Genomic DNA, 13,009 nt, shown 5'->3' on the forward strand with positions numbered 1-13,009 from the left:
GACATACTACCTCCTAGCCCTCATTATTTATTTATTTATTTTTTGGTGGTACTGGGGTTCCTGGAAGCCCTTCTACCTCCGGGTTACACTCCCAGACCTATTTTTACATTTTTAAAATTTGGAAACAGGGTCTCCTAAGCCAGTGCGCGCCTGGCTTCGAACCTGCGCGATCCTCCTGTCTCTGCCTTCCAAGCACGGGGATTACAAGCGTGTGCCACCACGCCCGGCCTAAATTATATTTTATTTGGAAACAGGGTCTCATTAATTTACTAAGGCTGGCCATGAACCTGTCATCTTTTCTCAGCCTCACATGTACTGGTATTACAGGCTTTTTTCCTTATATTTTATAGAATACTGTATGAATTAGACTGACTAGTTTCCTTTTTTCTTATTATTTGTGTCAGATTCAGTTTTGTTTATTTGCTTGTTTGCTTTGGTACCACAGTTTGAATCCAGAGGCACTCTATCTTTGAGCTATACCCAGCTCTTTTTTTTTTTTTTTTTTTTTTTTGTGGTACTGGGATTCCTGGAAACCCTTCTACCTCTGGGCTACACTCCCAGACACCTATTTTTTATATTTTTACTTGGAATCAGGGTCTCTTAAGCCAGCAAGGCTGGCTTCGAACCTGCGCAATCCTCCTGTTTCCACCTCCCAAGTGCGGGGATTACAAGCGTGTGCCACCACGCCGGGCACCTTTTTGTTTTTTATTTTGAAACAAGGTCTTGCTAAATTGCTGAGGCTGGCCTTGAACATGTGAGCCTCTTGCCTCAGCCTCCCAAGCACTGAGATTGTATTCATGCTACAGCATTTCTGTTTTTTTTTTTTTTTTAATTTTTTGAGGTACTTGGGATGGAACTCGGGCATTGTACCTCCAAGCTACATTCCCAGCCCTATTTTTTAGTCTTTAGTTTGAAACAGGGTCTCACTGAGTTGCATAGGGCATAACTAAGTAGCTGAGGCTGTTTGCGAACTGTGATCCTTCTGTCTCAGCCTCCCAAATTCTGGGATTACAAGCATGTGCCGCCATGCCTGGCTGTATTCAGTTTTTAAGAATAAACCTGTCATTTTATTTCTCTTCATATTCTCAACTCTAAATACTCAGTAGTGCAAGAATTGGTGTATGGATTTGCCTCTGTGTTCGAATTTGTGCTTATTTTCAGATGTTATGTTGTTTTTCAAATAAAATAGCCCATTCTTAATCGTTTGAGGTTTCAGTGTGTTGTTGGTTACATTATACCATAGGCTAATTTTCTTTTCCTTTTGGTATGGCATTTTACTTAAAGTTAGGATTTTTAAACACTTTTTATTAAGAAGAAAATTTAAGCCAGGCCTGGTGGTGCATGCTTGTAATCCCAGTACTTGGGAGACTGAGACAGGAGGATCACAAGTTTGCAGCCAGCCTCAGTTATTTAGTGAGGCCCTGTGCAACTTAATGAGACACTGTTTCAAAATAAAGAATAAAAATGGCTAGAAGGTAGAATGCCCCTGGGTTCCATCCCCAGTACTGCCAAAAAAAAAAAAAAAAAAAAAAAGAAAAAAAGAAAAGAAAAGCTAATTTAATACTAATTCACCTTTTCTTGCCCCTTTCTTGTTCTCTAATTAAAACAATTTTCCAGCCTGCCTCATCTGGAGATGATCGAGCCATGTGTTTTACCTGTAGTGTATGTCTCGTTTGTTGGGAGCCTACTGATGAACCTTGGTGAGTCTTGATTTTCCTGGGAATAATAGGCTAAGTTAGTCATAGAATACATGTATTCTAAATTTTACTTGTCCAGTCGTGACACAGTACTTAGATGCTTGGCACTATCTACTTTTGCTCTTGTCCTAATAGAATGAAATGACTCCGCTTTTACCTTGTCACATCGCTTAGCATACAGTGGCTCTGGGTCCATAGCTTTCCAGAACCTGTACACAGGAGAGATGCCACCGAAGAGAGCCAGCCTCTGACCAAAGCTAGGCTGTGGCAGAGTGAGCTCCTGGATGACTGAGTCTGCCTGCTGAGGGAAGGCTGCCCTAGGGAATCTGTGGAGGAGGGCCTTGTGGTTTGCATGTCTAATTTTAAAGTAATTTTAGGGAATCTCTGATGTCTTTGAATTTTAGTGCATAAAATTTTAGAACCTGATTAAACATTTGAGATAGTTTATTAAAACCTCATTTTTGGCCGAGCCTGATGGCACACACTTGTAATCCCAGTGCTTGGGAGGCTGAGACAGGAGGATCGAGCAAGTTCGAAGCCAGCCTCAGCTACTTAGTGAGGCTCTCAGCAACTTAGTGAGACCCTATTTCCAAATAAAGAATAAAATATAGGGCTAGGGGTGGGGCTCATATTTAGACTGCCCCTAGGTTCAATCCCTAGTGCCACAAAAAAAAAAAAAAAATGTAGAAGTCAAATTTGTTGAAAATCGTATGGCTAGAAAGTGAGAGGGCCTGGTGTTGGTTTTAAGACATGTCATTTGTTTTGTATGAGGTTTAGTTTGAAGTTCTGAATGTTTGTCAGTGGCTTTTATTTTCCCCTTGGTACTGGGGATTGAACCCAGGGGCATACTACCTCTGAGCTCTAACCCTTATTATTATTATTATTATTATTATTATTATTATTATTATTATTTCTTCTTCTTCTTCTTCTTCTTCTTCTTCTTCTTCTTCTTCTTCTTCTTCTTCTTCCTCCTCCTCCTCCTCCTCCTCCTCCTCCTCCTCCTCTTCCTCCTCCTCCTCCTCCTCCTCCTTCTTCTTCTTCCTTTTTTTTTGGTGGTACTGGGGTTCCTGGAAGCCCTTCTACCTCTGGGGTACACTCCCAGACCTATTTTTTTTTATTTTTTATTTTGAAACTGGGTCTCACTAAGTTGCAGAGGGCCTCACTAAGTAGCTGAGACTGTCCACAAACCAGGATCTTTCTGTCTCAGCCTCTCAAATGCTGGGATTACAAAGCGTGCGCCACCATGCCTGGCTATCAGCAGTTAATAGAGGTGAACCTGCTAATGTCTTTACAGTGTATGTGGCTCTCAGGTTGAACTGAAACAAAGTAGTTATTCATTCAAAAATATAGGAAACCACTGTGAAGAAAAGTGAGAAGTTTAAACTTTTTAATGAGTATGTTAATATAGCATAAATTATAGCACTGGTTTCTCAGTTTCCTCTGAAACAGACTTTTTTGGGGAGGATACTAGGGATTGTTCTCAGGGGTATTTTATCTCTGAGCTATACCCTCAGCCTTTTTAATTTTTTAATTTAATTTAATTTCTCTGTGGTACTGGGGATTGAACCCAGGGAATTCTACCTCTGAGAGATACCCCAGCCCTATTTTTTTTCTATTTTTTTCAGGGTCTCACTGAGTTGCAAAGGACCTCACTAAGTAGCTGAGGCTGTCTGCAAACCATGATCCTCCTGTCTCAGCCTCCCAAATGCTGGGATTACACACGTGCATCACCATGCCTGGCTTAGGTTAAGTTTTTTTTTTTTTTAATACTTAGGATATTTTAAGCTCAGTTGTGTATAAAAAGATGATGACCCTGGAGTTTTGCTTTGCAGTACTAGAATTGAACCCAGGACATTCTATCTCTGAGCTACACCCCTAGCCTAATTTTTTGTGTTTTTTTTCCCGGTATTGGGGATAGAACCCAGGGTCATTCTACCTCTGAGGTGCACGTCCAGCCCTATTTTTAGTCTTTTCATTTTTGAAATAGGGTCTCACTGAGTTGCGAAGGGCCTCACTAAGTAGCTGAGGCTGTCTGCGAACCGCGATCCTCCACCTTCCGAATGCTGGGATTACAAGTGTGCACCACCATGACTGGCCCTTCATTTTTATTTTGAAAAAGTGTCTTACTGACTTGCCGAGGGCCTCACTAATCTACTGACTACAGTTGTGCACCATCTGTTTTAATGGACAATTTAACTGCTTTGTTGTTCAGTTAACTGTTTCTTTCTTACTCTGTGTAAAGGTCTGAACATGAGAGACATTCCCCAAATTGCCCATTTGTAAAAGGCGAGCACACACAGAATGTGCCATTGTCAGTCACGCTTGCAACAAGTCCTGCCCAGTTCCCTTGTACGGATGGAACTGACAGAATATCTTGCTTTGGCTCGGGGAGCTGCCCGCATTTTCTAGCTGCTGCAACTAAACGAGGGAAGATCTGCATATGGGATGTTTCTAAACTCATGAAGGTATGTCTTAATTTTAAAGTAATAAACTAGCAATTGAAAAAACCTCAGTTGTAAACTTAGGATTTTTATTTGTTTAGGTGCACTTAAAGTTTGAAATCAATGCCTATGATCCAGCAATTGTACAACAGCTTATTCTATCAGGAGAACCCAGCTCAGGAGTTGATTCAAGGAGACCAACATTGACATGGCTGGAGGACTCCTCTAGTTGTTCAGATATACCAAAATTGGAAGGAGATAGGTATGTGAAATTTTTTTAGTAGCATTTATAGATGTTATGTTATCTTTTTCTAAATTTTATATCCTCATTGCTCTAATTAAAGAGGCAGAAAAAAATCCATCAGTGATTAGAAAGTGGAGTGGTTAGAAATGTGAAAGCTGTATAATTTTCAAAGAATTTTCTTTCAGAAACACTATTAAAGCTGGGCATGGTAGTGCCCACCTATAATTACAGTACTTGGGATGCTGAGACAGAGTGACAGGTTTGCAACCAGCTTCAGCAACTTAATGAGTCATTGTTTCAAAAGAAAAAAATTGAAATAAGGCTTGGGGTGTATCACAGAGGTAGAGTACCCCTAAATTCAATCCTTAGTACCAACAGAACAAACAAAAACAACAAACAACATTATTGTTTGTAAAATGCACTTTGTTTTCTATCTCATTTTATGCCAATGGGAAATAATTGCCACATAAAGTCGAAGCCAAGTGTGGTGACACACGTCTGCAGTCCCAGTGCTTGGGAGGCTGACACAGGAGGATCATAGGTTTGAGGCCAGGAGCAGCTTAGTGAGGCCCTCAACAACCCTGTTTCAAATTAAAAAAGTAAAAAGGGCTAGGAATGTAGCTTGGAAGCAGAACACCTCTGGGTTCAATCCTTAGTACCACACAAAAGAAAAAGAATGCCTAGGGACTGGAGTTATAGGTCAGTGGAAGAGTGTACCATGTGTGAGGCCCTGGGTTCAATTCTATGCACAAAAAAGGGAAAAATAAAAGTCTAAATAATGAAATGAAATACTTGGATTAGATTCTTAATTCACCTTCTAAATCATCATAGAGCACTTGAACCCAATGATTTTAGTTTCCCTCTTTAGATTAGCACTGCTGAATAGTGAAATGACCTTAAAAGAGGTAAGGCAAACTAATTAAAACCAATGTATCATTAGGCAGCATAGAATTGATGGATCATAATTATTGCTGTAGAAACATTTTGGGAAAGTTGCTGTTCTCAATCCTTTCTGACAGGTTCCTGATTTTTGTGGTTGCATCTTTTGTGGTTGGGGCAGGAAAGTCAAAATAAAATCCAACTTTACGCACTGCTTTATTAAGAACGTGTGCAGTTGTGATCCAGGCAGGAACCACACACTGTTTGTACTGTTCCCAAGTAGGTAGAATGAAGGTCTCCTGCAGCCACTCAGTGTATGATGAGCACTGCCACCTGTCACTACTGAGACGCTGTGCATAGCAAGATGGGGTATGGTTAACTGTGATCAGATTGCCCGGCCCTCCTACCTTTAGGGGCTTCTCATGGTACTCATGTGTGAGTGGTGTTACATTGTAGCCAGAGATTCGCCTTTTTATAATCCCTTTTGGTGGCATGCAATTTGATTAAGAAGTAATTAAAATTTTATTAATGGTAATTATTTAATTAATGGAAAATTAATTTAGGAAAATTAACTCTGGTTCTTGATAATAGCATGTGGAAATTACTGGTAGATAAATGAATGTGGTCTGAGCTCTGGAACGAATCAAATTAAAATATCATGGTTGTTCTCAGTTATTACAAATCCCTATGGGAGCGATGGGAAAGCAGCTCTCTTGTTATTGAGGTTTCAGTTCATGTTTAGCATAGGTCAGTATGCTTTGTGACCAGAAACTAAGCATGCTCAATTTCTCTGCTTTATACTTAGTAGAACATTAATAGATGATAATGAAATTGAACCCAGGGGCATTATACCTTGGAATCACTCTAGCCCCCCCCCCTTTTTTTCTTCTTCTTCTCCTCCTCCTCCTCCTCCTCCTCCTCCTCCTCCTCCTTCTTCTTCTTCTTCTTCTTCTTCCTTTTTTTTTTTTTTTTTTTTTTGTCCTCCGGATTGAACTCAGAGGCATTCTACCTCTAAGTCAGATTTTATTTATTTCTTATTTGGAAAGGATGTCTCACTAGGTGGCTGAGAGCCTTACTAAGTTGCTAAGTCTGACTTTGAAACTGCAATCCTCCTGTCTCAGCCTCCAAGTACAGGAATTACAAGCATGTGCCTTCATACCCAGCTTCCCAGATTATATATATATATTTTTTTCCTTTTTTTGTGGTACTGTGGGTGGAACCCAGAGGCTTTCTACCTCCGGGCTATACTCCCAGACCTATTTTATATTTTATTTGGAAACAGGGTCTCACTAAGTTGCTGAGAGCCTCACTAAGCAGCTGAGGCTGGTTTTGAACCTGTGCAATCCTCCTGTCTCAGCCTCCCAAGTGCAGGGATTACAAGCGTGCGCCACCATGCGCGGCAGCACCCCTGTTTTGAGACGGGGTCTACCTAAGTTACTGAGGCTGGCCTCTAAGCTGTGATCCTCCTGTCTGAAGTCTGTTTAGTAATGGGATTATAGGACTGTACCACCATGTCCAGCAAAATGCTGGTTTTATTATTTATTTTTATTTATTTTTTTTTGTGGTACTGGGGTTCCTGGAAACCCTTCTACCTCCAGGCTACACTCCCAGACCTATTTTATACTTTATTTGTAAACAGGGTCTCTTAAGCCAGCGAGGCTGGCTTTGAACCTGCGCAATCCTCCTATCTCCACCTCCCAAGCGCGGGGATTACAAGCATGTGCCACCAACGCCCAGCAAAATGGTTTTAATTAGCAATTTCTTTTGAGATTTTGTAATTTGAGAATTACACTACCTTCTTGGTAAAATGTACATATTTTTAATAAACACAGCTAGTATTTCTAGTTGAAATATCCAATACTATTATATGGAATAGTATGTAATTTTTTTTGGAGGGGGGTACTGGGGTTGGAACCCAGGGACATTCTACCACTGAGCTACACCCCCAGCCCTATTTTTTATTCTTCATTTTTTGAAACAGATACTCGCTGAGTTGCAGAGGGCCCTCACTAAGTAGCTGAGGCTGGCCGCGAACCGTGATCCTCCTGTCTCAGCCTCCCAAATGCTGGGATTACAAGCGTGTGCCACCATACCCAGCAAGTAGCAAGAAATTTAAAATCTTCTAGGGAAGAAAGTTAACTGTTTTCTCACTAAGAAAGTGTCAGAACCATGCAGAGAGGTTAGCGCAAGCTACTGTTATAGGGGGGAGCCAGAAAGTTGGCGCTTCAACTCTGAGCATAGGTCCCATCTCTGTCCTTTGTCTCTTGTAAAAGTAGTAGTCCTGTTGGATTGGAAGTGAGTAAAATGAGCTAATCTAAGCCGCTTGTAGCGGCACACACCTGTGATCCCAGTACTTTGGAGGCTGAGACAGGAGGGTTGCAGGTTCAAAACCAGGTTGAGCAACTCAGAGACCCTGTTTAAAAAAATAGGGCTTAGTGGTAGAATGCCCATGAATTAAATCCCCAGCATTATCCAAAAAAACCCCAAAAAAGCCAGTCTACCTCTGATATCGTGTGGCATAATATATAATATATATAGTTTTCATTAGCTTGAAGAATAATATATAGAGAATGTAAAGCTTATCCAACGGGTTAAAGTAATTAGCACCATACCTTTCTTAGGGATTGTTTTTAACCATTTCTTCTTAGAAGACGTTTATCTGATGATGAGAATTTGGGATATCTCAGGTCTGTAATCCCAGTATTTGGAGGCTGAGATAAGATTGCAGGTTCAAGGCCAGCCTCAATAATTTAGCAAGACCCTCAGCATCTTGGGCCCTGTTCTAAAATACAATATAAGAAGGGCTAGGATATAACTCAGAGGTGGAAAGCCCCTGGATTCAATCTGTAACACCCCTCCCCTCGATAAAGAATATTGCCTTTTCCTTTTGCAAAATGCATGTTTTCTTTTCTTTTCTTTTTTTTTTTTTGCGGGTCTGGGGATGGAACCCAGGGGCATTTGACCTCCGAGCTACACCCCCTGCCCTATTTTTTATTCTTTATTTTGAAACCAGGTCTCACTGAGTTTCAGAGGGCCTAAGTAGCTGAGGCTGTCCTTGAACCGCAATCCTCCAGGTCTCAGCCTACCGAATGCTGGGATTATAAGCGTGCGCCACCACGCCCGGCTCATATTTTCACTTTTATAGTAAAGACTTCAGAATTTTAGAAAGTGCTATAGATGTCACTAACAGAGCACAGATAAAGCCTGTTTGAGTGGTCTACACTAAACATCTTTATTCTTTGCTAACAGCAGAGAGAGTGAAGATAGAGGTGATTTCAGAGGGGTTGGCAACTTCATTACAACTTGAGTGAAGAACAGAGGAATAGCTCTTGTTTTAATTCTTTTCTGAGTTGTGGAAGTTTTTGTTTGTTTGCTTTTCTTGCATTGGAAGGAGTTCTTAACAGTTCTTACAATACACAACTATAAAATAAAGTAAAATGAGCCGGGCATGCTGGCACAAGCTTGTAATCCCAGCATTTGGGAGACTGTGACAGGAGGATCACAGTTCACAGCCTCAGCTACTTAGGCCTCTGCAACTTAGTGAGGCCCTGTTTCAAAATGAAGTATAAAAAAATAGGGCTAGGGGTGTAACTCAGAGGTAGCATGCCCCGGGTTCCATTTTCATTACCAAAAAAACAAAAGAGAAGAAGTAGTAAAATGTATGTTGATGTGAGTAGGTATACATACATATGTATTTATATAACTTTATTTGGTTTTAGAATAACTTTCTTTAATTCAGTAGTAGATTTCTTTTTCTTGTTGGTGCATTATGATTATAGTGGGATTCATTTTTACATATTTGTACGTGCCACATAAGTTGGTCAGTTTCATTTTCCATAAGTAAAATAGTTCTTAAAATTTAACTGCTGCAAGCTTTTTCTTGATTTACTGCTGTTATCCTTTTATTTGCCTAAATTATCCTCAGTCATATAACAATCTGAAAATTCCTATACGTGGTATTAGAATCTTAGAGTCTTTCCTCCATTTCATGTAGACATTTGTTTGTATATTATTTATTTATTTTTGTAGTGCTAAGGATTAAACCCTGGAACATTCAACCTCCAAGCTATTTCCCCTCCGCCCCCGCCCTATTTTATTTTCATTTTGAAACAGGACCTTGCTAGGCTGATGAGAGTCTCCCTGCTTGCTGTGACAGTCCTCAAACCTGCGATCTTCCTGTCTCAGCTTCCCGAGTACTGAGATTACAGACCTGCACCAGCATGCCCAGCTAGGCAGACATTTAGTTAATGACTTATAATGACTTTTTAAAATCAGTATTATTTGTAAGTTATGATATTGAACTATTTATATCTCATTTATGCTGCTTTTTGTAGTTTTGTTTGTATAGCAGATTGTTTTAACACTGCTGTTTGCTTTCTTATTTGCTTTCACTTTGTCTTTTAAGTGATGATTTGCTGGAAGATTCAGACAGTGAAGAACATTCCAGATCAGATTCTGTGACAGGTATGTAAAAAATAGTAGATAATGTACTTTTAAAGCTCTTGGTTTTATTTGTTTTTATTTGGTTTATTTGTTTTGGGTACTGGGAATTGAATCCAGAGGCATTCTTCCTCCTAACTGTACCCTCAAGGACTTTTTAATTTTATTTTGGCATTTTTCTTGGTGTGTTCATGGTACTGGAGATGGAACTCAGAGGCTTATACCTCCAGGCTATACCCCCAGACCTATTTTATTTTTTGCTTGGAAACAGAGTCTTCCTAAGTTGCTAGGGCTGGCTTTGAACCTGCAGTCCTCCTGTCTCAGCCTCCTAGGTATTAGAATTACAAGCGTATGCCACTAAGCCCAGCTTGTTTTTTAGTTTGAATTGGTCTCACTAGGTTACTGAGAGTCTTGCTAAGTTGATGAGGCTGTTTGGAACTTGTGATCCTCCTGTTTTAGCTTCCCAAGAATAGGGCTTGCAGGCATGTGCTACCATTCTCAGCTTAAGCTCTTGGATTTATATAATTCTAGGTAAAGCTAAATATCATTGAATTCTAAATTGCTTACATAATACAAACTCAGTTTTGATTGATAATACAAAATAAAAACAATAAAATAGGGATGGGGGGTGTGGCTCAGAGGTAAAATTCCCATGGGTTACACCCCCAGTATCGCAATAAATAAGTAAAAATAAAGCTTATAAGTCCCAAAAGAAAGCAAGTGCATAGACAATAAATTTGAGAGTTTTTTTTTTTTTTTTTTTTTTTTGTGGTACTGGGGATGGAACCCTTGTACCTCCTGTTTTTTATATTTTATTTGGAAACAGGGTCTCTTAAGCCAGTGAAGCTGGCTTTGAACCTGCGCGATTCTCCTGTCTTCGCCTCCCAAGTGCAGGGATTACAAGCGTGAGCCATCATGTCTGGCAAATTTGAGAGTTTAATAGACATTATAGCATGAAGTAGATGTTACTTTAGAAATACACGGCAAAGGAATATGCCTTTATGTTTTAATGTTATTTTATAGGACAGGATAATAGTGCTTCTCAAATTAATTGTACTGTGTCAGAATTTTAAATCCTAACTCCTGTGTGTGATGGTGCGCGCCTATAATTCCAGCATTTACTGGAAAGCTGAGTTAGGAAGATCAAATGTCCCAGGAGAGCCTCAGCAACCTAGTAAGACCCTGTTTTATTGTCTTATTTATTTTTATTTTTTTGTGGTACTGGGGATGGAACCCTTCTACCTCCGGGCTACACTCCAAGTCCTATTTTATATTTTATTTGGAAACAAGGTCTCTTAAGCCAGTGAAGCTGGCTTCGAACCTGCGTGATCCTCCTGTCTCTGCCTCCCCAGCGCAGGGATTACAAGCATGCGCCACATGCAGAACCCTATTTTAAACTGAAAAGGGTTAGGAGTATAAGTCAGGAATAGAATGCCCCTGGGTTCAGTCTCCGGTCTCTGTTCCCCCTTCTCCCGCCCCTTACCTCTGTTACTTAGAATCTGATTGCATTTCCTCATATGTAAAGTAGTGATAGTAATGTATATTATTCAGAGGTCTAGGGATTAAGTAAAGAGAAATACATACTGAAACATGGAGCACACTACCTGAGAAGTAGCCAGTGTTTTAAGAAATGACTGTTAAATTGAAACTATAATATCAGATAACAGGAAATAGACATATAATTTATTAAATGTCTTTAGAATAGACATGGTTTTGTATAGGACAGTTGTCAAAAGTTATTTTATAGTACTAAGTGCTCTCTAAATTCTAAAGCTACTAAACCAAAGACTGGCCTGGTTTTGGGTAAACACTCAGTTTTGAAGTTGTTAGCAGTCAGATTTCAACAAAAATAAATACACAAATATGTAATTAGAGGATAAAAAATACAATGAATTTGTTGCATTTCAAAAATTTAGACTCTAAGGTAATGCATTTTCCTTTTGCAACAACAAAAGAGGATTGCTGGTGACTTCTTTTAATCAGATAAGAATGATAAGCTGGTCACTTGGCATTTGAACTCTCCTATGAAATAACCCTTTCATCTTGGGAAGCCATTTAAACTCTGGGCTTCAGGTTTTCCTTTGTAAAAGAGAAGTGTTTAAACTGTATGTTTTCCTCATTCCTTTTTCTGTTCTTTACACTTTTTAATTTGAACTAACCTCTCCTTTTGTGTACTATAATTTTTTTTTTTCGTGGTACTGGGGTTCCTGGAAGCCCTTCTACCTCCCAGACCTATTTTATACTTTTTTATTTTGGAAACAGGGTCTCTTAAGCCAGTGTGGCTGGCTTTGAACCTGTGCAATCCTCCTGTCTCTGCCTCCCAAGCGTGGGGATTACAAGCGTGCGCCACCACACCCGGCTCAAATTGAAATTTGATGGCCTTAGAAAATTGATGACATAAATCCTAATTGTTAATCTTAGGAAGCCTGGCTCCAGAAGCTGTGCCGTACTTAAGCCAAATAGAACCTGGGCATGGTGCTGCACCAGGGCGGGCAGTCTAAGTCCTTGGAGGCTGAGATAAAAGGACTGCAAATTGGAGGCTAGCCTCAGCAATTTAGCAAGGCTGTCAGCAGCTTACCTACTTTCAAAGAAGAAATAAAGTAGGGTTGGGCGTGTTGCTCAGAGGTAGAATGCCCTGGGGTTGTCTCCAGTACTAAAATGGGAAAAGAGTAAAAAGAAATAAGTAGAATAGAGAAAGCTTTCCTGAAGTGATTTGTCTGCAGGATGTTTGTAGATATGGGTGTAAAATGTTTTTGTTGTTATTTCGTAGTTTAGTAGGTTTTAGAAGGTCTGAGGTAAGTGTAGATGACAGGTTTCCTTACTGTAGGAATTGTTAGTCACCAGTGTGATTTGTGAGATTCTGCAGTAGAATGTGTAAGTATATCCAGTTTCTCAGACAGTGAATACTTGAGAGAAAGTAGAATAATAGTGCCACTTGTTATGTTTTTCTTTGTAATGAATAGCCTCACACTGTGTGCCATTTACTTTCAGTATTGTTATAGTTTATTAGTATATATAACTTGTGGTTTATTTATTTTTGATATATCTAGATTAAAATCAGTTTTTTAACCAATTTCTTATCATAACACAAAATACTTATTAAGTATGTTTTTTAGTTTAGTCAAAAAAGAGTTGAAGAGCCGGGCGTGGTGGCGCACGCTTGTAATCCCCGTGCTTGGGAGGCGGAGACAGGAGGATCGCGCTGTTCGAAGCCAGCCACGCTGGCTTAAGAGATCCTGTTTCAAAAAAAAATATATATAAAATAATAGATCTGGGAGTGTAGCCCGGAGGTAGAAGGGCTTCCAGGA

The 13,009-nt window shown here is 39.8% G+C and overlaps 1 protein-coding gene across 4 annotated transcripts in view; it reads left to right on the forward strand.

Annotated features, from left to right (window-relative positions):
• Positions 1–13,009, forward strand: part of BIRC6 (baculoviral IAP repeat containing 6) — a gene marked incomplete at both ends in the record, with an annotated part of 235,428 nt that overhangs the window by 48,653 nt on the left and 173,766 nt on the right. For all 4 annotated transcript variants that reach the window (XM_080711761.1, XM_080711762.1, XM_080711763.1 and 1 more), the window contains 4 exons: positions 1,618–1,700; positions 3,940–4,162; positions 4,240–4,400; positions 9,667–9,725. In XM_080711761.1, coding sequence (XP_080567887.1) covers positions 1,618–1,700; positions 3,940–4,162; positions 4,240–4,400; positions 9,667–9,725 — 526 coding nt within the window. The remainder of the gene's footprint in view (positions 1–1,617; positions 1,701–3,939; positions 4,163–4,239; positions 4,401–9,666; positions 9,726–13,009) is intronic.

This window comes from Muscardinus avellanarius (genome assembly GCF_963383645.1).
Source record: "Muscardinus avellanarius genome assembly, chromosome: 15".
Taxonomy (NCBI): Eukaryota; Metazoa; Chordata; class Mammalia; order Rodentia; family Gliridae; genus Muscardinus; species Muscardinus avellanarius.